General features: G+C 43.6%; 1 protein-coding gene across 2 annotated transcripts in view; it reads right to left on the bottom strand.

Annotated features, from left to right (window-relative positions):
- Nucleotides 1–22,048: 22,048 nt before the first annotated feature.
- dyrk1b (dual-specificity tyrosine-(Y)-phosphorylation regulated kinase 1B) overlaps nt 22,049–26,747 on the bottom strand; it is a 149,402-nt gene continuing 144,703 nt past the window's right edge. For both annotated transcript variants that reach the window (XM_083637160.1, XM_083637159.1), the window contains exons 12-13: nt 24,321–24,424; nt 22,049–23,405 (exon numbers count right to left, since the gene is read on the bottom strand). In XM_083637160.1, coding sequence (XP_083493286.1) covers nt 22,881–23,405; nt 24,321–24,424 — 629 coding nt within the window. In that variant the 3' untranslated portion in view covers nt 22,049–22,880. The remainder of the gene's footprint in view (nt 23,406–24,320; nt 24,425–26,747) is intronic.

Genomic DNA, 26,747 nt, shown 5'->3' with positions numbered 1-26,747 from the left:
TGTGTGCGTGTGTGCGTGTGTGCGTCAGCTTTATTATAGATTGTTGCCAAAGTGAGACAGGAGGGCTATTTTTTTGTAGGAATGATTTCACTTCAAAAAACATTGTATACAAAGGGATTACAATAGAGGGGTTTTGTTGTTGACTGACGTGTTATTTGTTCCTCATCACTGCAGGACCGTGTTCTTCTCCATTTATGTATTTTTATTCCAAAACTCGTTGCCTATGTTTCAAATGGAAACTGCGTTGTTTCTGAGGTCTGCCTCTTCGACTCTGGCAGACCCTATAGGAATAAAAAACATGGCAGACATAATCATAATAAGTTAACTAACCACTAACTGGGCCACCGTGACAAAAGCAACACAATGCAACTAACAGAGGTCCAAAGAGGACAAATACTCAGTGCCTGAATTGAAGCTGCTCAACTATAATGTGGCAAACACATGCCAGACATGGAGAAGCTGCATCGGCAAAGAGGGAGAGTGGGTGCATGTTGAACCTTACAAAGTAACATGTTACTGTGATGACATTAGATTTGTCGGTAATGAGTAGCGTAAGGCACTACGCTTCCTAAATCCTGTAATCACCTTACCGTTACTAATCAAACACAATCAAACACTCGTTACTTGCGTTACATAATCCTTCAATTCTCAGCAGGATCGGATTGAATCTGCAGGATTTATGGAGAAAATATCAATCGTGCTTTCATGCAATCGACAGCTGACTGTAAAAATATGTCTTTTTGGAGCTAGAATGGATGGGCTGAAGGGACGGGGAGGAGGACGATTGGTTAGGTTTAGGCATGAGGAGTGACGATTCGTTGGTTCGTCCCTCTGGCCGATCCATTGTATCATCACCCTTCATCGGAGTTGCAGGGTAAGTCTAGAAGCAGAAGACTCCCGCACACTGACTTCACTTCAGCAAGACTCTTTTTTAGATTATTTTTTGGTCATTGTTGCCTTTATTTAGACAGGACAGTAGGCAGACAGAAAAGATGGGATGGATGACATGCAACAAAAAGACCTCGGGTCGGATTCGAACCCGCGTCTGCCGCGTGAAGGACCGAGCCTCCCTGGTATGCATGCTACCAGGTGAGCCATCAGGATGCACAGCAAGACTTTTTTATTAAATACAAAAATACGTTTCGGTCAACCGACCTTCATCTGGTAGGAGTTGCAGGGAAAATGGCAGCATGCGCCGTCTACAACTTTTGACGGGTGGATTATGCACATATTTTGAAATTTGTTGCATGAAAGGAAAGGAATGTGACTGTAAAGTGCAAACTTTGCCCAGGCCAGAAGCAATTTATTCACTGTGAATACGACATCAAATCTCTCCAAGCACCAGGGACCCACACTGAGTCGACCTGAAGCAGGTAATGTGAAAAGCAGAGATAAACAGGCTTGAGGAAATGTTGCCCATTTGTTTCTACAGTAGAATCGCCATCTTTCAGAAACAAAGTGTATGTCCTTATTAGGATAGGGATTTGTGCTGATAGGTGGGCATATGTATAAGGTTTAATATTGTTAACTGGCAATTATGTGACAATGCATCTCAGGCGATGTTGAGGAGTAACGCAAAATGAATGGGAGGGAGGATAACAGTACAGGGAGTAATAATTAAAGTAAGGCATTACTTAATTACATTACACATTACAAAAGTAATGTGTAATTCGCTAAGAAGCTTCTTTGACCCTTCTTAAGGCTCCCGTAAGAAGCCAATTCGTTTCCTGATTCCTTCTTAGCCTAAAATGATCTTTTGTTAAGAAGGTTTTGTAAGAAGGGTCTGGGGCATTCTTAACGCCTTCTTAATGACGAAACACTGGCAGATCCAGCCGCGTCAGGCAAAAGAAGATATATTAGTGTCCACTGTTCCTCTTGTGTTTTTCCCTTTTTCCTTTCTTTCATGCACCCTTTAGTGTTTAAAATTGGGGAACACTTGAAAATCTCCCCTCTATGTAATATGGTTACTTGTGTTTTAAATGTTTTAGGCTATATTCCTCTAATCAGAATGGATTCCTTTTATAATAAGAATGTTGTGGATTTACAGTATATAGCACCTTTCACAGAACCCAAGGTCTTTAATTTTAATTGTGATGCTGCTCTGTAGTGTTTCTCGCAATTTTTCTCGCTCCTACTTTACCCTTTGTTGTATGCTGTAAGTAATTTGAACTGCAGTCCATGTCTGAAATAAATAAGGTTTAATAAGGTTTAACATGACCACGATTAGGTTATTCTACAACAGTGTTTCTCAACCACTGGGTCGTGGCCCACTGGTGGGCCTCAGAGTGCCATCTAGCGGGCTGCAGAGGACCTCTCCCATCAAGATATCACAATGATAACCTATAATTTATTTGGGAAGGTGGTCCTCAGAAATGTTTTAACAATCAGAAGTGGGCCTTGAATTAAAAAAGGTTAAGATCTCCTGTTCTACAACCATCCCACATTTGCATGCACAAACACTATGAGATACAGTAGTTCATCCCCATCACACACACAAACAATGCTGCGGTGCACATCAACAAATATAGCCACTCTCCAACTTAGGGATACTTTTATCCAGGTCATTGGTCATTATTTGCGTCAGTTAGCGTTTTCAGATATTCTTCTGCATGTGTAATGATACTTTTGTGGGGGAACCTGGTGTTTAATATTTGTAATGGGCAATGCAAGCAAGGCTATTTAATTTGTTTAGCACATTAGCCTACATACACATTGCAAATTAATGGTACATAACGTTATCCTACTTGGAATAGGTAGGCAGAACAGCAGTGAAATGGGATTCAGCCCGCAGTTAGTATTATAATCGCGTTCGGGTGCCTCGTTTCCCTGCTTGTTCATTTTTAGCGTTATTTATTGATGGGGGTGAGTAGGACGCCACTTGTTACATCAAAACTTCATTTGGGAGCATGTAATTATGTGGAACAATTGATTAGCCTGGCATCGATTGATTTGTTTTCAGCACCGAGATGGTGGACAGCTCCAGTTAAGATGCTTCTTAAGAGCCTTCTTTAGCGATGTGTTAAGAAGGCTGTTAAGAAGGCGTTTGGGAAACACTTCTTTGGAGCCTTTTTAACTCCTTAAGAAGCTTCTTTGTTGAAGAAGGTGTTAAGCTTCTTAGCGCCTAGAAGCTTCTTAGACCCTTCTTAAGGCTCCCGTAAGAAGCCAACGCGTTTCCCGATTGCTTCTTAGCCTAAGATGATCTTTCGTTAAGGTTTTGTAAGAAGGGTCTGGGCCGTTCTTAACACCTTCTTAAGAACGAAACACTCGCAGATCCAGCCGCGTCAGGCAAAAGGAGATATTAATATAGTGCCCACTGTTCCTCTTATTGTGTTTTTCCCTTTTTCCTTTCTTTCATGCACCCTTTAGTGTTTAAAATTGGGGGACACTTGAAAATCTCTCCTCTATGTAATATGGTTACTTGTCTTTTAAATATTTTACCGTAGGCTATATTCCTTTAATCAGAATGGATTCCTTTTATAATAAGAATGTTGTGAGGTTTCATACCAAATTTCAATCAGAAGGCCGCCATATTCGCATAACCTGATCAGCCTGTGACGTCAGTCAAGTTTACATTAAGTATAACATCAGTTATGTCAGTTCATCCTAGTACATAGCGAGTACTACTAGGGTTCTACGTCACCTCCCTCTCTGGCGGATCATAGCAGCAGCTGGCATCACGGCTGTTGATCATCTCCTCTGAAGCTGTCCTCTGAAGCTGTCGTTTCGCCCCACCCACGTCCCCAGTCCACCACCATGCATTTGATGGGGATGAATACTGTATCTCATAGTGTTTGTGCATGCAAATGTGGGATGGTTGTAGAACAGGAGATCTTAACCTTTTTTAATTCAAGGCCCACTTCTGATTGTTAAAACATTTCTGAGGACCACCTTCCCAAATAAATGATAGGTTATCATTGTGATATCTTGATGTGAGAGGTCCTCTGCGGTCCACTAGATGGCACTCTGAGGCCCACCAGTGGGCCACGACCCAGTGGTTGAGAAACACTGTTGTAGAATAACCTAATCGTGGTCATGTTAAACTTTATTAAACATTATTTATTTCAGACATGGACTGCAGTTCAAATTGCTTTATATACACAGCATACAACAAAGGGTAAAGTAGGAGCGAGAAAAATTGCGAGAAACACTATAGAGCAGCATCACACGCTATATACTGTAAATCCACAACATTCTTATTATAAAAGGAATCCATTCTGATTAGAGGAATATAGCCTACGGTAAAACATTTAAAACACAAGTAACCATATTATTCCCCAATTTTAAACACTAAAGGGTGCATGAAAGAAAGGAAAAAGGGAAAAACACAAGAGGAACAGTGGACACTAATATATCTCCTTTTGCCTGACGCGGCTGGATCTGCCAGTGTTTCGTCATTAAGAAGGTGTTAAGAATGCCCCAGACTCTTCTTACAAAACCTTCTTAACGAAAGATCATCTTAGCGCTAAGAAGCTTTTGGGAAACGCATGCCTTCTTAAAGAAAGATCATCTTAGGCTAAGAAGCAATTGGGAAACGCGTTTGCTTCTTAAGGGGGCCTTAAGAAGGGTTAAAGAAGCTTCTTAGCGCTAAGAAGCTTTTGGGAACAACAAAGAAGCTTCTTAAGGAGTTAAGAAGCTTATTAAGGAGTTAAGAAGGCTCCAAAGAAGTGTTTCCCAAACGCCTTCTTAACACATTGAGTGCCAGCGACGCCATATGGCGTCATTAGAAATTTACCGTAGAGTGCCAGCGACGCCAAATGGCGTCAGTAACTCCAAATTGTTTTTTTGACGGGGGGGTGTCGATCTAAGCTTCTTACGTCGCCTCTAACAATATTGTAGCTATTGGAGGTCGATAACCTATTTTACAAACCCATTAGGTGGCGACAGCACTCTCCTGATCAGAGAAAAAGGAGCCAAACACACAGAAGAAGTCGCTGGGGAAAAGGAGGAAATCGCATCGCATCCGTCCGTATGCATCGACGTGCATGAAGCACAACGAGCACAACGCCAGCTCAGCTGTGCCCGCAGCAGCAGCATCCGCTGTCACAACTGAGCACCTCCGTGTACGCTGCCACAGCACATCCGCATAATCTGTCTTATTATTCTCAACTGGAAGCATAGGAGCCCGTGACAAACACGCGGAACGCTGTAAAAATGCTGGATGTCGCGGACCCTTCACTGTGCAGAGCAAACTCAGTAGAGAGCCACCAGACACACCCAGGAGGAGGCGTGTGCAGTTGGGGGGGGGGGGGGGGGGGGGGGGGGGCACGCAGAGCACCATACAACACTTCACCCAGACAGACCCAGACAGCAGGACAGGATTACAGGAGGAAGGGTCGGTTACATGGCATTTGACACAGGAGGAAGCTGTAACCAGCAGCGCACGCAGGGGCCAGTGCTGCTGGTTACAGCTCAAAAATATTATTCTGCCAAACAAAATTCCCTGGCCTTCACTGTTTTATTGAAGGAAATTATTTTTGAGGTGTGACTACATCAGAAAATTAGCTTCAGAGTCAGTGATGTGCTTGAAATGTTTAATTTCACAAAAGGCTCATTATCTCAGCTCGTAGAAAAAAAGGTCTGTTTTTCGTTCAATCAAGCTATCTTCTCCGGCTCATAACTAAAGAACGGAAAATGGGATCAATAAACTTTTTTTTGCAGGTGATAGAAGAGAGTCTCATCGTTATTTGTGCATGTTCAGTGTTTACATAGTAATTATTAAAGAAATTATATGACTGTTTTAAAATGCATTGCGGCCTATGTGGCACAGCAAGCAACCTTTTGCCCAAGGGCCGTGGCACTCAAAGTGTTAACAGCCTTCTTAGCTAATTAGCTAGTTAACTCATTGAGTGCCAATGAAGACTATAGTCGTCAATTCGGATAGTAATGTAGAGTGCCAATGACGAGTAAAGTCGTCAATTGCGTTTTTTGACGGTGGGACGTGGATCAAAGCCAGATCCATCTCCTGTAAAATTTTGGGGCATGTTGAATGTGTATAACCTATTTTACCGACCCATTAGGTGGCGACAGTGCTCTCCAGATTAGAGAAAGTTGAGTAAAAAACAGAGAAGAAGTCGTTATGGAAACGGAAACGGCATCGGTATGCATTGATATGCGTGCCTGTGAACAGCAGTCAATCTACTGCCACAATTGAGCCCCTCCATATGATTTAGTTGCCGACACCAGCGTCTTTCTGAAAAGTTACATTATTCTCAGCTGGGAGCCGGACACACGCTGTGAAAAAGCGGGGTGCAGCGCACTTTTCAGTGCAGAGCAAACGCAGAGCAAACGCAGCAGAGCCACCAGAGACACTCCCACGGAGGAGGAGGAGGGGGGTGGGGCACGCGGGGCAGCATACAACCATTGACAGTAAACACAGACCCAGACAGCAGGCTCGATGGACAGAGACAGGCAAACAAGCTAGAATATCTGATGCCCACCAGCAGTAAATCAAGACCAGCAAGAAGGTGTAGGGTCTGCGCACGCAGGGGCCAGCGCTGCTGGTTGCAGCTAAAAAATATTATTTGGCCAAACAAAATTCCTTTGTTTTCACTGTTTTATTGAAGGAAATTATTTTTGAGGTGTCATTACATCAGAAAATATTAGCTTCAGAGTCAGTGATGTGCTTGAAATGCTTCATTTCACAAAAGGCTCATTATCTCAGCTTCTAAATTGAAACGTGTGTTTTTGCTGAAATCCACCTATCTTCTCTGGCTGATAACTAAAGAACGGAAAATGATATCAATAAACCTTTGTTTGCTGATGATAGAAGAGAGTCTCCTCGTTCTTTGTGTGTGTTCGGTGTTTACATAGTAATATCACACAATATTCTGTGGGCCTCGAGAAATCACTGAAAACGCTCTGAAACTCTGGCACTGGGAGCGTCCGTTCTCCAAAAGTGGCTGGCACTCAATGAGTTAAGAAGGATGTAAGAAGGCTGTAAGAAGGCTCTTAAGAAGGGTTCTGTGAAAGGTGCTATATAAATCCACAATGGTCTTATTATAAAATGAATCCATTCTGATTAGAGGAATATAGCCTACGGTAAAACATTTAAAACACAAGTAACCATATTACATAGAGGAGAGATTTTCAAGTGTTCCCCAATTTTAAACACTAAAGGGTGCATGAAAGAAAGGAAAAGGGAAAAACACAACAGTGGACTATATTATTATCTCCTTTTGCCTGACGGGGCTGAATCTGCGAGTGTTTCGTCATTAAGAAGGTGTTGAGAATGCCCCAGACCCTTCTTACAAAACCTTCTTAACGAAAGATAATCTTAGGCTAAGAAGCAATCGGGAAACGCTTTGGCTTCTTACGGGAGCCTTAAGAAGGGTCAAATAAGCTTCTTAGCGCTAAGAAGCTTTTGGGAAACGCATGCCTTCTTAACAAAAGATCAACTTAGGCTAAGACGCAATCGGGAGCTTCTTTGACCCTTCTTAAGGCTCCCGTAAGAAGCTTCTTAGCGCTAAGAAGCTTTTGGGAAACGCAGCCAAGGTCTGTTTCCAACTGTCAGAAACGGTGGTGGATCCGTCTGCTCTGCAACACACACACACACACACACACACACACACACACACACACACACACACACACACACACACACACACACACACACACACACACACACACACACACACACAAACAATTCAAGACTTGTTTCATGAGCACCGGGATAAAGTCCTCTGTGGCCTCTCCAGTCTCCAGAAACATCATTGAAACTTAAAAGGTTTTGCAGTAGAGTGCTAAGTAGATTTCCAACTCCATCATTCTTGAAGAATGGTCCAATGTCTCACTACACACAGTACAGGACTGATATGATAGCATTACAAGGGGGACTGAAGCTGAACTCAAAGACTGACCCCACACCACACCAGACCAGATCATTATTCTGTCCAAACACTTCTTTAGAAACACATTAAGTTATCCTTATTTGGTAAGGCTTTGTAATAATACAGCCCATGGTTTAGACTCTAAACTTTAGAATGTGCTGTGGAAGGTCCGACTCTGACCCCAGATCAGCACTAGTAAGACAAAGAGCAACTACTATACAGTAGGAATAGAAAACATGTGGTGCATTTCTGGGGCAACACTGCCCCCTAATGGTTCAGGCCTGAAGGTGTATCTGCTAGAAATGATGTAAGGCCAGGCTGTGTGTCTTGTCTTGGGTAGCTAAATGGTGTACAGTAAATATAAACATGTTTGGGGTGAGCACAAGTGTAAGCATGTGGGCAGGTGTAGCCTGCATAGAGGTCAATGTATGTATTTGATATTTTGCACATCTTGCCATGTAGCATCATTCAGCCATATACATGTATAGGCTATACTGTACTGTGTTTCAGAACTGACCAGCATGATGCACTCATGAGTCATGCAATACACATTGATGATGTTATAATTGAGGTTATAGGTGAGGGGAAACAGACTTTGAAGTGGGAAAAGAAACATGAGAAAGAGTGCTCTGTGAGCAGGCAACAGGCGTTCATTGGGGAACGGGTTTCTCATCAAAAAAAACGTTAGGGTTGTGCTACAACCTAGGTTTTACGAGTGAGAACGTTTGCTCTCACTCTAGTGCCATCTCGCTGTGCACGCAGCAACTGGAATAATATAATTTTTAACTCCAAAAATGACCAACCACCTACCGACAGGTGGCGTGGTAACCTTGGGACTGAGGCTGCCACCCAAATTCCTTTCCCCGTGACAATGTTACGTCCGCCCAAATCCCAAGACCCCACTCCATCTTCCAGCCCATCTGCGCAATGACTAGGGCTGGGTATTGGTTCAAATTTCAAGAATCGATTCGGTTAGTGATACTAAAACATGTTTTTTGAGCTGTAACCTAAATTACATGATTGTCCAGTTATGTAACACAGGGGTTCCCAACCTTTTTTGCGCCAAGGACCGGTAGATACATGGGGAAAAAAAGTTGCGGACCTGTTGTCAATTTTAATGGTTTTAGTTACACATATATATTTACTCACCAGGTGGTGACAAAGGGTAAATAACAGCCTTTTCATCTGTCAATAAAGACACTTTCACAATTATGCACAGTGATTTGATTTCAGCCTATATAATTTCTAAAAGTAGATATTAATGATCAAACATTTCCATTTATGTAGCCTACAGTATTTATGTTTTTGTTTCAACTACAAACATAAATAAACGTCAACTTGAAACTATGTTTCAACTACCACACACAGCCTATAATATTATAGCCTATGTTATTTTTTGGGGGGGGTTTTTAATAAAAAAAATCGATCTCTGGACATATGAATCGATATCAAAGGATTAAAATAAAAATTGATAAGAAATCGGATAATCGATTGCCGCTGTCGGCACATGAACCGCAGACAGCGAAAGGAAACGGCGATACGCCCACTGGTGAATCTCCTCTCGAGAGGCGTACCACTGGGAGGAATGTCCTCCTCAACAAAGAGCTTAGCTCTATGATGCAGCACGGCTATCTTGAAGATAGCACAGAGGCTGCAAGACCGAGGGTTTAAAAGCGCCCGTGCAGCGTGCTCGTGCCCAATGCAGAACACGCACCTATCGTGCCGGTCAAAGTCGGCCAACGTAGCTTTGCACACTGCGCACCCCCTCGCTGACTCTCCCTTCTCCATGCTAAGCACAGGAAAAGCAGGGAACTAAACTAACAGCAAGCTCCCGCAGGCCCAGGGCCGGTTCCAGAACAAGATGACTAGGGGTGCATCCTAGATAGGAAGGGGTGCAGATGCCCGGCCGAAGGATTCTGATTGGCTAGCAACAGTGGTAAATAGGCCAACAATCTACAGTTCGGCTCCAACCGCAGTATCACTCCGCTCCCTGATGCTGACTCCGCTCCCTGTGCTGACTCCGCCCACTGTTAGCCTGTCAGTCTGCAAATCTCTAACAAGGAAATGGCCGATCTCTAACAAGGAAATGTCCAATTTCGTAGTAACGTTTGATTTACTGGGTGGATTGAGTTTTGAGCAGTGGTTAGATGAAGATGAAGGTGAAGTGAACAAAGAACGACATGGTGAAATTGGGGAGAGAGAACTGGCTGAGCTTGAGTTGTCACGAGTTCGGACTAGCGGGAGGTCGGACTAGCGCCCGGACCCCGAACCTGGGACTGTCAAACAAACAAACGCCCTCTGCCGTCACCAGATATCAACACACCACCACCAAAACGGGCTGCTTTAGATAACTGTTTAAATAACTGTACTTTTACAGGCAATGTATCAATAACTGTGAATCCCGTTAAGGAATAGGTTAGTTGTTTTTTGGCTCAAAGGCAACTAAATGTTTAGTGCAGGGGTGCCCACACTTTTTCAGCTTGCGAGCTACTTTTAAAATGACCAAGTCAAAGTGAGCTACCAAGCATATTTATTTATATATATATACACTGAGTATACAGTGGAAAACAGTGGAACAGTGGAAATACAGTGGAAAAACAGTGGAAACAGTGGAAAAACAGTGGAAAAACAGTGGAAAAACAGTGGAAACAGTGGAAAAACAGTAAAAAAAAAAAAAAAAAAAAAAAAAAAAAAAATTTTTTTTTTCTTCCTCAATGCCATGCGATCGACCACACTACCTTCGCGATCGACCGGTCGATCGCGATCGACGTATTGGGCACCCCTGGTTTAGTGCAATCATTGATCTTGTGTATGGAACTATATTCTGTGGCGGAAGGATAAATGTATTCTGAAACCAGTAATGATTGTAAATAAATGAATTGGATGTTACAATTGTGTATTTTTTATATTATTTGGTAGCTGTTGTAGAAAACAAATTTACCACTCGAGGTCGGGGTTTGTGGCCACATTTACCACTGGTACAGGGTTTATAGCACTCGGCTTCGCCTCGTGCCACAACCCTGTACCAGTGGTAAATGTGGCCACAACCCCCTCCCTCTCATGGTAAATTTGTTAATTTGACCATCATTTCAAGTAGAATGATACCACCCAAGTAAGAATATTTCAAGTGTTTCAAGTGCTTTACTGAAATATTTGGACCATATAATGATAATACAATTATCTCAACCTTAAAAGGTTACGTATAGGTGCCAAAAAGCCATAAAATCACATCAAAGAACAAAGAAAAACAACAACTATCATTCAAGTTTAAACAGTAAGTGTGCAGCTGTAGCATTTATTATTATTATTATTATTATTATTATTATTATTATTATTATTATTATTATTTTATTTTTTTAACTGAGCATGCAGACAATTAAAATAAGGGTGCAATGCATGCTTTTGCACCCCCGTAGAACCGGGCCTGCGCAGGCCGCACCCTGTTAGCGGGAGTACCGTAAGGAAGCTAGTAACTAGCGTGAAGCAGCTAGGCAGTAAGCCACCCGGAGGCTAGCGAACGTGCAACGCTAACGAAAGCGGCAATAGCCTGACCTGAAGGGAAGGCAGCAAAAAGGCAGAGAACAAGCGTGAAAACCCGTAGCTCAGCTAGCGTAAGCAGAGAGAGACAAGCGCGAGATAACAAGCCTACTAGTTACTCTCGGAAGAAAACTCCTCAGCCGAGGAGAAAGGTCAAAGCAGAAGGTGCTATTTGCACAGCGGCAAAAGCAACACTTAGCAATACATGCAAAGCTAGCCACGCTAGCCTAAGTACTGAGAAAGCGGCAACACACTCGTGTGAAAGCAAGCTGACCTAGCTAGCGTAATCGCTAAGCTAATATCTCAGACTTAAAGGATGGCTTTACCGTGGTGAATATGAAGATCTATTAAATGTAACGCACCTATGGAGTTGGAATCCGTTGAAATTTTTAAAATCGGTCGTTCATACACAGAGAAATCAAAGAAAACCCACTCTGTGGGGTGGGGTGGGGGGGTGGAGGGGAGGGGCGGGTGCGGCAGGCAGAAATCCTCCACTTCCCACAATGCACTGGGCTCGTGGTTTTCTAATAAGTCCACGCCCAGGCCCTGGGGGCGCTGGCTAAAAATCATTATTCACGCAATCTTGCTACTACTCAACTTTACTTGTTCATCAAACGATAATGGCAAGGATTAAATGTGTAGTTAGCTCGTGCATGGCGAAGAAGAGGAGAGAAGCAGAGCAAACGGGCAAATCGCTTATTTCGCATTGTTTCCCAAAAGATTGAGCGCTACGGCTAGCCTAGGTAGCTAACATTAGCATAGGGCTCCATTAGCTGGGACCTGCGAGTTTGCAGTAGTCATTTCAAAGAGGACTGTCAACGTTCTTTTCTAGCCACGGAGACAGCTTAGAGTCGGAAAAGATTGAGGGTAGACTGCTCTAATCTACAGCTCTATGTCGATAGCTGCAATGTATGTAGCCTACATATTTTATTCATTTTGATTTTGTTTTAAAATGCTTGATTTGAGGCCAGCCTCCCCTCGCTGTCTACATTTTCACTTTCCAGGACTTGGCATATATCATTAATTTCAATTTGTGAATTATAAAGTTATATATATATAGATATATCTTTTTTTACATCACTTACCATAGCAAGTCAAGGATTTGAAATCATTCAAATATGTTTTCATTCAGATGTGAATTCAATCCATAAGTAACACAATGACAGAATGTGGCTATTTTGGTCATGGGTTTCATACACTTTCTGTAATAAAACATCTACAGCCAAAATCTTATCAGATGGGGGCTCTGGGACATAATCTTATCAAATGAGGGTCAGTGGTCTAATTTAGGGGTCCTTGACATGAAAAGTTTGAGAACCACTGTCTTAGAAATGCAGTAGGATTTCTATGACAAACTGATGTGATTTCTACTGGCATAAATTAAGACATTTTATAGGTTGGTGTGAAAATCAACAGCTCTGCATCCCATGTGTTTATACTTTGTTTTTACAACAGTAAAAAGTTCACATTTCTTTGGTTAACACAGTAGTATCTACTGCATCTAATGTAAATATCAACCTATTGGGTACAGCTTTTACAACCCCATACCGGCATGACTGATTAAAGTTGCAAATAACCAAAGCAACATATATTTGAAATTTTAATACAGGTTCTGACAATATATAAACACTATGTAAAATATAATAATAAGTTCTAAGACTTTCAAAATGTTCTTCTATGTCATGGATTGTTTGCTGGAAGCCACGGTATTGTTTATCAGGTGAAGGGTACATGGATCGCCTGCACAACACACGCTGGCAAAACAATACGATGATGCCTCCCTCTCTCGCACTGTGGAACCAACTGGAGGAAATGTCGATAGGCTATCAGGCGACACTGTCAGCAAAAAAAACAAAAACAAACAAAGAAAAAACAATATTAGTTTGTACTGAGGCCTGTACTACGAATGTTGTATTAGAAGATCCAGGATCTGTCCCTTGATCTGGTTTGTCTAAACCAGATCAGCTCGATTGTAGTTAACTTGTACTACGAACGTCGATTGGCACTCGTTAACTCGAACCAGGTTTTTCTAATCAAGCTGACAGCGCGTGCACATGAAAATGCCCGTGCACTGGAGCTCGTGCCCGCAAAAGAGGCGTGGTTTTTAACAACTGCCAATCACAATGCAATATGGACTGCTCCAACTCCTACAGCGCCAGACACGCCTATTTCCTCATCTGCGTTGGATATTATTACTGTTCCCGAATGACTGTCTAAAGTGACCACTTTTATCCACACAAGTAATTTATTTGAAGAGCGGTTTCGTAGGCTATCTACAGCTCTCTATCTACAGTCTTTTGTGGAAGCAATGTGTAATCTATCTCAGTCCAAATCTAGCGGATATTTAATGTAGCCTGTCAGAATGAAAATCCGCGTTGGATAGTCTGCTGAAAGACTGTCTAAAGCTGACGCTTGTATTCACATCAGTCATTTGATTTACTTTGATAAGCGATTTCTGTTTCCTACAGCAGCTTTTTGTGAGTGTAAAAATGTAAATGTGTAATCTCAGTCTATAAATTTCCACAATCTGTAAGCCTATTTAGACCATAGATTTAGAAACGCATGCTCAATGAATAAAATAATGATATCCTAATAGCCTATAAAAGAGAAAACTGCTGAACTGAATTGAGACGATGCGGGCATAGTTTTCATTGATAAAAACTAGCCTATTTTGTGGTCACATGGCTATTGTAATGTCAGCAGAGACGCATATCTCCATATTTCATATAATGATGCTGGAAATATGAAGTTCAATCACATCATACAGGCCAAAAGCAACACAGTTGCAGCTGCAAAATGCAGGAGTCGCCTAGATATGAATCATCTTAATATGGGACCATTTCAATTCCAACCCAACGTCAGTCTCAGCTCCGTTGCGCACACAGCACCGTGCGCTTTGGAGACGTTTATGTAACCTTTTTATGCCGGTTTAGTGATATTTCTCCACTCACTATTCAGCTGCTACTTGAGAGCACAAAAATGAATATATAAAAACATATTCTAAAGTGGTAAGTAGGGCTTAATTAAAATAGCCAACAAGTGCAAGGCTTTAGTCCTTGATTAACATTAACATTGATTAACATTACTCATTCAACATTACAATTCGTGCTCCTTCCTAGATGGGAAACTCGTCCAGAAAGGGGTTGGCCATTTTTCCAAACTGCTGATTCGATTGGTTCGTGGGCAGTTTAAGGTTTAATCTTATCCTTGCAACTTAACCTGCTGCGGACCAGGTTAAGTGTGAAGCATAAGTTGCTATGGAAATATATGTCGGTAAGAAGTTAACTTGCTTTGTAGTACGGCCAAACCAGGTTTAAACCTGAAGTTACCTCGCTAAACCACTAATCTTGCTTTGTAGTACAGGCCCCTGGTATTCTCTGCCAGGGTCATTTCGGTCTGTGTGCTCCCAGTGCCAGGATTTTGAGCATATTTCCTGATCTTCCAGGACCCACAGAATATTCTGTGCTAGGAATAAAATTACACAACATATCTCACAATAAAGCAGAGACTCTCTTCTTACCCCTTGTAAAAAACTGAAACTCTACCATGTTTCCTTGTTTAGTTACAAGCAGTGGAAGTTAGCTTGTTTTCACTAAAAATGCCCTCCTTGGGACAGAAATATGAGAAAAAGAGGTTTTTAGTGAAGGACACCGTTTCAAGCAGAACTCTCTTTTGAGCCTTTTATTTTTTGCCTCAGTGACACATCAGACATATACAGTATTTGTTTTCCCAAATAAATAAATAAAAAATAAAAAATAAGAGAATGTATTTTACAGTTGCCATGTGGATTTTTAGCTTAGCTTGATAAAAGCATAAACAAATGGAACGAACCCTTATGTGGTCACACTCACACACTCTCTCTCTCTCACACACACACACACACACACACACACACACACACACACACACACACACACACAGGAATAACGAGTGCTGTAACGTTACCTGCTGTCACGTTACCTCTCATAACTAACGTTAGCACAGAAGATCACACAATAGCTACGTTAGTGCTGTAAACTTTGAAATGTTTATGTGACACATGTTTCGCCTTGGTTGCTGGGGAAGGGTGTGTGACGCGGTTTGACGCGTTTGACGTATCCATGTGATTCCCCCTCCCTTGAGTGTGACAGCGCTCTCCCTTGAGAGGGAGAGCTGGCAAGAGGAAACGTGAAGCGAGTCATGCCGGCGGCATAAGTTATAAACAATGCGTGACAATTATTCTCGAATGTTGTGTGTGTGATCATTTCATCTCAAACGCGATACAAAAAATAGGCTACTTTTTACCATCGTCATCGCTCTCTCCAAGTGGCACCCATTTCTCCTCCTCCGATTCATCTGTCAGAACGCTGTGAAGGGGAGCCTTCGTCGCCATGGCGCTCCGTCGTGGAGCAATAACAAAAACGCTGGCGTCTTCCTCGCCATCGTCGCCAGCCGAGAACTCTGGATCGGACTCTGTTTCGACCACAGGCTCCACCCATAAATACTAAACTAGCGGGTTCCTTTTATCAGTTTGACTTGAAACAATGTCACAGGCTGGGAAAGTGTCTGATGTAATGTAAACAGCCAAAACATGAAAGTACGTCCGAGTACGTCTTTGGCACAGAACGCCATTGTTAAAAGTACGTCCGGGTACGTCTTTGGCAGAGAATGAGTTAAGGGCGTTGTGGTCAGAAATAGCATTGTGGTCAGTCAGGGTGTTGTGGTCAGTCAGGTTGTTATGGTCAGTCAGGGCGTTGTGGTCAGCCAGGGGGCTGTGTTCAGTCAGGGCGGTGTGGCCAGTCAGGGCGTTGGGGTTAGCCAGGGGGCTGTGTTCAGTCAGGGCGTTGTGGTCAGTAGGGTGTTGTGGTCAGTAAGGGCATTACGGTCAGTAAGGGTGTTCTGGTCAGTAAGGGCGTAGTCGTCAGTCAGGGCATTGTGGTCATTTAGGGCGTTGTGGTCAGTCAGGGCGTTGTGGTCAGTCAGTGTGTTGTGGTCAGTCAGGGCGTTGTGGTCAGTCAGGGCGTTGTGGTCAGTCAGGGCATTGTGGTCATTCAGGGCGTTGTTGTCAGTCAGGGCGTTGTGGTCAGTCAGGGCGTGGTGGTCAGTCAGGGCGTGGTGGTCAGTCAGGGTGTGGTGGTCAGTCAGGGCGTGGTGTTCAGTCAGGGCGTGGTGGTCAGTATGGGTGTGGTGGTCAGTATGGGTGTGGTGGTCAGTATGGACGTTGTGGTCAGTATGGACATTGTGGTCAGTATGGCCATTGTGGTCAGTATGGGCGTTGTGGTCAGTATGGCCGTTGTGGTCAGCCATGGCGTTGTGGTCAGTTAGCGTGTGGTGGTCAGTCAGGGCCTGGTGGTCATTTTTTTTTTTTGTGACATTGTGACATTGTGTGTGTGTGTGTGTCTGTGTGTCCTGACACTTATGTGTGGAGTGAGGCATCCTGGGAGTTGGAGTAACAGCAGTGATAGCCATTTTATGATGAGTGAAGGGTTTGTTTCAATAAAAGTTTAAAAACGGTATCCACATTCTTCTTAACCTTAGATCAGGGAAGTCCAGACCCAGAAAAAGTTTGGGGTCATTCGGGCAAATGGCCCAGGATGAGTTAGCAAAAATATGTTTTTGAGAAAATACAAGATGGTTTTTGCATGATATTGTATGTTTTAATTAATGTCACTGCTATGTGTATAGAGTGCAAGAAAAGACATGACTTACTTTTTGGAAGTGGCGTTTATTCAGAATGGTGGTATTGTCTGTGGTGCTTCAGAAGGAGAATCAAGAATCCCACATGCTCCCACACACACACAGCCCTGAGTCAATTAGGTGGCTCACACCTGTGTGTGGAGTGAGGCAGCAGTGTGTGTGAGTGTGTGTGTGTGCGCGCGCGTGTGTGTGTATAGGTGTATATGTGTGTGCATGTGTGTGTGTGTGTGTGTGTGTGCGTGTGTGTATGTACTGACACCTGTGTGTGGAGTGAGGCAGCAGTGTGTGTGTGTGTGTGTGTGTGCGCGCGCGTGTGTGTGTATAAGTGTATATGTGTGTGCATGTGTGTGTGCGTGCGTGTGTGTATGTACTGACACCTGTGTGTGGAGTGAGGCACGGGGATATGAAGTGCATCAGTGGCGGCCATTTTAGGATCTGGCAAGCACATATATATATATATATATATATATATATATACAGTATATGTGTGTGTGTGTGTGTGTGTATAGGTGTATATGTGTGTGCATGTGCATGTGTGTGTGTGTGTGTGTGTGTGTGTTTAGTGTCAGGGCATGTATCATCAAAAGTTTAAACATTTATCATTTCAAGACGGTTTCACGTATCCAAATTCTTTATAAGTCTTTAGATCAGGGAAGTCCAGAGATGACACAGAAAAAGTTTGGGCTCATTCGGGCAAATGGCCTAGGACGAGTTCTAAAAAAATAATATTGAGAAAGTCCAAGATGGCGGAAAATCTAGCAGACTGAAATGGGCGTGGTCTGATGCGTATTGATCCAGGGAATCCAGCAGATGTGGAATTTTGATTATACGCCTCACGGTTCAGCAGTTATGGGCCAATATGTGCAGTCGGCTGTTATAGCGCCACCATCTGGCCAATATGGCTAATTTTTTGTCTCTGAGTAGTCGGGCACATTTCCAACCTATGTGCAAGGTCTGACTACTGTAGCCCTTACGGTTTTTGACGTGCATGCTGTTTTAGGGCGGAATAATAATAATAATAAAAATAAAAATAAACGGAACAATTACAATAGGGATCCACGAACTTCGTGCTTGGACCCCTAATAAGTATGGGGGACTTTATAGATTGCAGTTCAAATGCGCTGTTATAGCGCCACCACCAGGTCAATCAATTGGTGTAATTTTTTCGTGGATAGTAAAAGGCCTATCTGTGAACCTTCCTACCAAGCTAGGTCGCTCTCTATGGTTTCTGAGATACAGCTAATTTAATGCACGATTTTTTTAAACCCCATTCATGTGAATGTGGAATAACTCACGCTTAATCGTGAATAGCGCCAAAACCGCTTGAGCAAACCCTTAACGACACCATATGTTTCCTCTCATCAATGAGCCGCACGTTTTGAGGTCTGGCATGTCTATGTGGTGCGAAAAACGTGGGCGGCATAACGTGCCAAAAAAGTGGCATATATAATAAGTATGGGGGACTTTATAGATTGCAGTTCAAATACGCTGTTATAGCGCCACCACCAGGTCAATCAATTGGTGTAATTTTTTCATGGATAGTAAAAGGCCTATTTGTGAACCTTCCTACCAAGTTAGGCCGCTCTCTATGGTTTCTGAGATACAGCTAATTTAATGCAAGATTTGTCTAAACCCCATTCGAATGTGGAATAACTTGACGCTTGACGAAATCCTTAACCACACCATACGTTTCCCGTCAATGAGCCAGTTTTGAGGTCTGGCATGTCTATGTGGTGCGAAAAATGTGAGCGGCATAACGTGCCAAAAAAGTGGCAGATATAATAATTCAGACAGTCTATGCCCCTGTTAGTATGTAACAGTTGTGTTTTGAGTGGCGCAAGGCAATTTATCCCTTGAAAAGCTGGTCTGAAAAACGGCATTTTGGAGATATGTGAATTTGAACTGGTTTTTAACCCTTGAAAAGCTGGTCTGAAAAACACCATAGAGCAATTTTTTGTAGATACAGTATGGCCAGGTAGGTTCGGTCGACAGTATGTGTGAACTTTGATACTGGTGCCCAAAAGTTAATCGGGCTCTACTTTGGACTGCAAACCCGCCATTTCCGAGATCCCCCCCCCCCCCCAGGTGAATTTGAATAAGTAACTGGCTTTTCATGCATTTCAGAGGTCTATAGACCATGAGAACCAGTTTGGGCCAGACTGTACTCCACATATTCAGACAGTCTATGCCCCTGTTAGTATGTAACGGTTATGTTTTGAGTGGCGCAATGCGATTTAACCCTTGAAAAGCTGGTCTGAAAAATGCCATTTTGGAGATATGTGAATTTGAAATGGTTTTTAACCCTTGAAAAGCTGGTCTGAAAAACGCCATATAGAGCAATTTTTTGTAGATATGGCCAGGTAGATTCGGTCGACAGTATGTGTGAACTTTGAACCACACATACTACAGGATAATTTGGGCAGATTAACGGCCCCGACGAGGCTCAAATCGGGAGCACCCCCGAGATAGTCGGGAGGGGGGAATCTTGGCCACAATCTGGCAAATTCTCGTCGGGTGTGGGGGAGGCAATAGTCATAGTGCCACCTACTGCCAACACAAAAAGTAGATTATCTCGAGAGAAGTTTGTCCGATCGACTTCAAACCTGGCGGGTACGCTGCTGGGGAGCTGACAGTGTGCAGTGCCGAATTTTGAGTCCCCATCATAGAAATGAGCATGTGACACATACAAATATCTAGTTCCTGTAATAGAGCCCTACTGCATATGATTCAGCCACTCTGGAATAGCATCTGGAGGCATCAAGGCACAATAGAAGTGGAGCATAAGACAGGGTTCCCACACTTTCTTAAAGATCAAATTCAAGGGGGGCACGGTGGCGCAGTCGCCTCACAGCTAGAAGGTCCTGGGTTCGATTCCCACCTGGGCGCTGAAGGAGTGCGTGCCCATCCGCATGTCCTCGAGTGCCCACCACCCGGGTGGGGTCGTCAAAAGGGCCTTTCTGTGTGGAGTTTGCATGTTCTCCCCGTGCCCCCTGGGGGTTTCCTTCATATAGGAACCCCTCACCAAAACATGCAATATCCTGGTCGCTGATGTGGTGCCTCCTCTGGTCGTTCGGGGCGCCTGTTCGGAGGAAGGGGGACTCGTTGGAATAGCGTGATCCTCCCACGTGCTATGTCCTACCGGTGAAGCTTCCCCTGTCAGGTGAAAAGAAGCGGCTGGCTACTGCCCATGTCTCGGAGGAAGCATGGAGCCAGTTTCGGCTCTCCCCAGATCGGCAGAGGGTGGAGCAGCAACCAGGATAAATAAATTAAAATGAGCACTAATAGGGGATAAAAAAATCTGGGGAAAAAAGAGATCACATTCAAGCACATTGCAGGCCCAATTCCAGCAAAGTCAACGACCCAACATGGCATAGTTTGAGACACGGCTCAAGGTTAATTACTGTTACAACACTGAATTTGTACTTTTTCCAGGTGTAGCCGAAGGTTAGTCTCGCTTGCCAGACCATCTGCGTTTCGCGCCGTACCCTAACCCTACGTTAACTTTCTGGCTTGATTGCTGCCGTTTAACCTGCATCATTCGACCTAAATCTCTCATGTTTGCACTTGACCGGAGGCAGGCGGTGTGTGAAACAAGGACACACAGATGGCAGGAGACACACATGCAGACAGCAGGCGGAATGTAGCCAATTTACTAACATTAACAGAACTTCAATTTGTATTCTTGCACAAAATATATCAATTCAGGAACTTTCAATAACCCATCAAGGCTTTGATTTTTCTCTCTCAAATTCACTAACTTACAAGGATCTGTGGGAACCCTGATAAGAACGACCTGTGTATGTGGTGGTGGGGTGAGTCAACAGGAAGAAAAGCGGAGATCGGATATTTGTTTGACCTTGGTGTGCAAAAGTATACTCTTTATTCTTATTATATATCCAACTTTATTCTGCCCCGCCCCTCCCTCCCCTCCACCCAGCCCCCCCAACCAGCAGCAGACCCACGCCGCCACCGGTTACTGTCACTGTTACAATAGCCAATCAGAGACCGGTTACTGTCACTGTTACAATAGCCAATCAGAGCTCACCTGCAGAAAGAAGGCAACCAAACAAAGAAGAGCAGAAAAGAGGGTTATTTTTCACTTTGTTTTTTCTTGTTAAATAGTAATAAATACATGGAGATGCAGTGGTTCTTACTTTATCCTTTTTCTCTGAAGCAGGAGGGTTAAAAAGTTTTTTATTTTATTTTTTATTTCTGTTTTTATTTCTGTTTTTATTTCTTTATTGATCTGTGTTGGTTCTTTAGCAGCAATCCGGACCAGTTGTCATGGTGATTAGCAGCGCGGAGAGGAGGAGCTGTCTGGAGGAGAACCACAGGAGGAGGAGAGGATGAAGAGGAGGAGTGTCCAATCATAGTGTCCCATCAGTCACCTCCTCTCTCCATACTCCTTAACAACCAGACCGGAAAGAGAGACAGAGAGAGGCAGAAAGAGAGAGGGAGACAGACAGGGTTCCTACACATTTTCAATTAAAAAAATCCCATACTTTTTCCAGACCTTGATTTGTTTTGAAGATTTTGTCTGGTACTCACTACTATAATAAGGCAGGCGGGGGTGCCGCGGCGCATGCGCACGCGCAGCGTCCTAGAAATGAGCACGCAAAGCGTGCAAGCACACGAAGCTAAGAGTGAGCGTGCGCAGCGTACAATATTTCTTGTATGATTTATGCAGATAGACATCTTGCCCCTGCTAAGTAGGTCATATCACTGTATAGATGAAGATTGTACTTCAGCGCCACAAATATCGGAATATGTGAGATGATTGGCAGATTTCCTACACGCTTTCCATTTTAAAATTCCATATTTTTCCAGGCAGACCCTATGTTCTTGACTGGATGTGATTTTGGTGCAGGGTATTTGATATAATGCATGCTGACAGCGGCTGCATGGGTAAAAGGAGCATCCCTCTATCTGAACATTATTCTTCACATCAACAAAAACTCCGGACTCAAAGTGTGTCTACAACAAAGCTATAATTATGTGTGTATCGGACCTGAACCATAACATTTTCCAGACTTCATTTCAAACTATTCAAGGCCTGGAATTGATCAAATTCTTTTTTTTTTAAATACTTTTCCAAATTTCCAGACCTATGTAGGAACCCTGGAGAGAGAAACAGAGATGGAGAAGGAGAGTCCATTTTGTCCTGAACTGACAGAGTGACAGAAGGCCGACCAGGAGAAAACAAGAGCGCACAAACATTTTGGTTTCCCCTCTGAAACCTACCAGCTTCTGTCTTCCTGGTGCAGTGTATGTGTATGTGTGTGTTAAGACTGCTAGTCCCCAAAGGCTGTGAATATGAAAATGTAACCAACCAGTGTGTTTAACTGTATGAGTGTGTGGTCTGACATCCTCTCTACAAACAGACTAGAAACAAAGACAGCCTCCGTGTCGACTTAACGGGAAAGGCATGGCTCCTCTCTCTCCTCCTCCTCCTCTTCGGGCTTAAACAACAACCAAGTAGAACACACAACTCCTCAAACCACAGGAAAAAAAAATCAAATAATATTAAACAACAACAACAATAATAATATTAATAAAAACAAACGCGTCTCAATCGTTCTGTTCCAATTACAGTCGCCAGCCTCTCTCTCCTTCAACGAAAGACACACAATAAAAGAAAAAGGATAAAAGGAGATTTCTCCCAGGCTCCTCCCCCTTCCTCCTCCTCCTCTCATGCAGAACATACTGTCTCCTTCAGCTCAAAGTTCATCACTTAGTCTCTGAACTCTGGCTGTGTGTGTATCTCTGTGTGTGTGTCTGTCTGTGTGTGTAGTTGTAGTCGTGGTTAAAATTGTATGGCTTTAGGGCGTGGTTCAGGGTTTATCAAGAGTTGGCCGCCCCCTCGTCCGAGTCCGGCCTCCCCCGGCCCCCCCCGGCGGGGTTATTGTTGTTGGAGGCGGGGTAGTAGTCCTCGGGGGCTTGTGGGGCTTGTGGCCCCGGGGCGCCGGGGGCCGTCCGAGTCCGGAAGGCGGACAGTCCGACGGGCAGGGCCAGCGGCAGGGAGGCTGAGCCCAACTGAGAGGCCTCCATGGAAGACACCGCCCCGCCCAGGTGGTGCAGCCCCAGGGACACACCCACGTCCATGCTGTCACAGCCCATCTGCGGGGAGGACCCCCCCTGCTGCCCTCCCCCTCCCGTCTGTCCGCTCTGCCGCAGGCCGCGCGGCCCCCCTCCCCCGTGGTGGCTGTAGGTTGGGTGGGGGTGGTGGGGGGCATCCAGGAAGTGGCGCTGGTGCTGCTGCGAGGCGGCCGGCTTGTGGAGCAGCAGCTGGGTGTACGGCGCCCCCTCCTGACCCCCCACGCCACTGTCGCTGCCCGGCCACATCCTCATCTGCTGCTGGGAGGGAGCCTGGCTCAGGTGGGGGGAGAGAGACAGAGAAAAACAAAGAGAGAGATTCAGAGAGTTTCTACTCTATCAGGAGGAAAAGACCATGGCTGGATTTGAATTAAAAAAAAAAGAAAAAAAAGAAGAGAAGAAAAAAAGAAATATTGCGCGCTCATTTCTAGCGTACGCCTGGCGTCCACGTGGAACTGCCGCCGGCCACCGCCTTATCAGAGTGAGGTACCTTCTAACCATGTTTCCTTGACCTTGCTGGAAAACATCATGAGGTCAAGGAAAGATGGAAAGGAGAATGCATAAGGGCTCAGGTCAAGACAACTGCCGTGCAGAGAGAACTCACAACTCAAAGCCATTATGAAAGCTCTCATCTCCACAGATATACAACATGCAACATTGATGATATTTTTCAGTTCTTAGACAGGTAGTTTATACGTAAGATTCATATACAGCAGTGTTTCCCCTACCATTCTACAGGCCTGGCGGGCCCGCCAGGCCAACGGTGCCCCCACCAGGCCAGAAAAAAAGTTAAAAAAAAATAATTGCAATTTTTTTTCTGCTCTCCCCAAAATTTAAATAAACCTTTACAGCATATTATTACAATACAACAATACTGGAATAGAAAGTGCCAAATCATTCAAAACAATAAGCATTTTGCTTTTAGGAGCATCGCGCCACCGCTGTTCCAAAACGTATCAATGTGTGTCGTTGCCTGGGAAACGCACATCCCATAATACAATAGGTTCGCATCGCATCCCATAATAGTATGATGATAGTTGGGATGCCATTGCGAACATAGATGCGAACAGGTTAGCTAAAAGTTTAGTGTCGACAGCGAGGGCCCCCACCGTTGCGGTCGGGGTACGTTTCGAAATCCCTCCAGGCCTGAAAATCTTTCTAGGGATTTGAATGCAGTGTTGTTGGTACCTGAGGGCTGGTCATCTCATAGTCAGAATGTGTAACAGCAGAGTTGTAGTAGCGGTTGCTGTAGCGGTAATTACGGTTGTCATTGGAAGAACCGCTGGAGCCACCTGGACACATTACAGACAGAAAGCTTCAGTAAAACATGAACACTAGCCTACCAAGAACCACTTATCATATCAATAAATACCTAATCAATAACCTTTACTCAGTACCTTATTGGTAACATTTGACAAATACTTTAGTATTACTACAAATTCTTACCAATATCTGGTCAATACTTTTATCAATAACCACCATTCATAAGATCAAAGGTTAAGAATGTGGACCTTTAAGAGATCCTTTAAGAGAAACCCGACAGAGGAGAAAAGCTCCAAACGGTTTCTCGTCACGATTCCACGTCTCTCCTTTCTGTGCGAGCGTCCATTTAGTTTAATTTAGTTTAGTTTATTTGACATATCCGTTTAAAATACATGCAAGTCAGGCATTAAAAAAACAACAATGTCAAGGATAACACAAAAAGTCGTGGACTTGTTTCCGTTGTGGTCCTTGGTGTCAACGTATACATAAAATACGCTTTAGTGTAGCATGATTTATTTCACATCATCATCATCATTACTTCCGTTTGTTAAGATTGGGAGGCCCACCGGCAAAGCGTTAACATATATTTTTATAGTGTAACAAAGCACACAGAATGTATTTTTAATTAAGACAATTAATTAAACAATGCTATTTTAATTGCCTTTTGAATAAGTACTTGCCTAGTATGTTTTGTAATGCAATTTTACATTGAGGCTTTTCTTTGTTTCTCAGTTTTTACATTTAGTTATTTCTTCTATTGTTAAAATTATAATCATTCTATTGTTTTTCTTTCTCTTTGCCAGGCCTGCACTGTACATATTGCTCCACAGGATTTTCGGTTTCCACTGGTAAATAAATACACCTGGACTACATAACTGGGTTTTGTCTCCATTTTTCTGCCTCAGCCAGTCGGCCAACCTTACATGTGGTACAGCCCAACACTTTATCAGGAATCGTTAAGGAAACCGATGAAGAATCGGATCGAGAAGCGGAATCGATAATGGAATCGGTATCGATCAATCTCGATCCCTGGCCTGGTTGCTAGGAGCAGCAACATTGTGCAAATTACTATGGCGACTGTGTCAGCTGTTTCCATGGTGATTAGAAGCTATAGCTGTGGCCACAGTCTTACACGAGACTGGAGGGACATGTGTGTGTGGGAGTGTGGTTTCACCTGTTATGTAGCAGTGCTTAGAGGGTATGTGCATGTTTCAGAAAGTCATATCTAAGACCTTAATGCTACCTGCAACTGGATTTTAGATGTGTAAAGTGCTATGTCTTTGCAATCACAGTGATGCTACACACCTGCATTGCCATGTATACTATATAAGTAACCAGGTAACAGAGTACAGACTGTTGTTAAACCTGACAATAGCTAGCTAACAGCTTGTTCCGGTTAACAGAGCTGACTCTTCTCAAGCTACAACTCAGAGTGTTTTGGAGTAGAGACTAGGACTAAAGACAGACAGTTGACTGTGTCACAGTAACTCAGAGTGTTTTGAAGTAGAGACTAGGGCTAAAGACAGGGAGTTCCCCAAGACCTGGTAGCCGGCGATTTCTCCGCCTACTGGCCTCTGGCCTACCGGTTACTTTATACACTGTAAAAAAACAACACCACCTGAACGCAACATACAAGATACCCGCTGAATAAGTGTCCAAATGTTCATGTAATTCTGGCCAATACTCCACTTCTGTTATAACATTTCAGTCTGGAATATGGAATATCTTTCAATAATCTTTATGACTAAAAGGCTAAAAGTTAATCTCATGTGTAAGAAATGACTGTTCTACATTGAAGTAAAAAATGTAAACAATAAACTTGTTGGTTTTGGATTTATTTAGCTTCAAGAGTGCATTGTTGTTCGTGTGACCCTCAACACAGGCTTTGAGAATCCCGGGCCATTTACTGATACTTATGCTTAAATTAACCTACTCATATTCTGGTTTATTTCAAGAAAAACATTTTGGCTAGTGGAAATTCTAATTGGCTGGTAACTTCTAGCAGCCATATTGGCAGGTGGTCAAAAAAGCTAATTTCAAGCCCTGCAGGGAGAGCAAGTGGTGACATAGGAGTGAGTGAGAAAAGGATAAAATATTGGTGTTTAAGACTTAATAATGACATCACAACTGTTAATTTAAAATTAGTTAATCCTCTAAACCTGACTTCAAATGCCCCAAATTTTTCCGCGCCAGCGCCATTCGGCCCCCAACGCTCAGCAAAATCTGGCCCTCTGGTGGCGAGGAGATTTTTTTGTGGTCCTCTCTATCATCAAAGTTCCTGGGTTACGGCATGACAATATTTGTTCGGCCCCCGGCAACAATCTGGGTTTCTCATGTGGCCCCCCATGAAAA

Source organism: Poromitra crassiceps (genome assembly GCF_964638095.1).
Source record: "Poromitra crassiceps genome assembly, chromosome: 1".
Classification (NCBI taxonomy): Eukaryota; Metazoa; Chordata; class Actinopteri; order Beryciformes; family Melamphaidae; genus Poromitra; species Poromitra crassiceps.
This window is presented reverse-complemented; position numbering and strand designations above follow the sequence as displayed.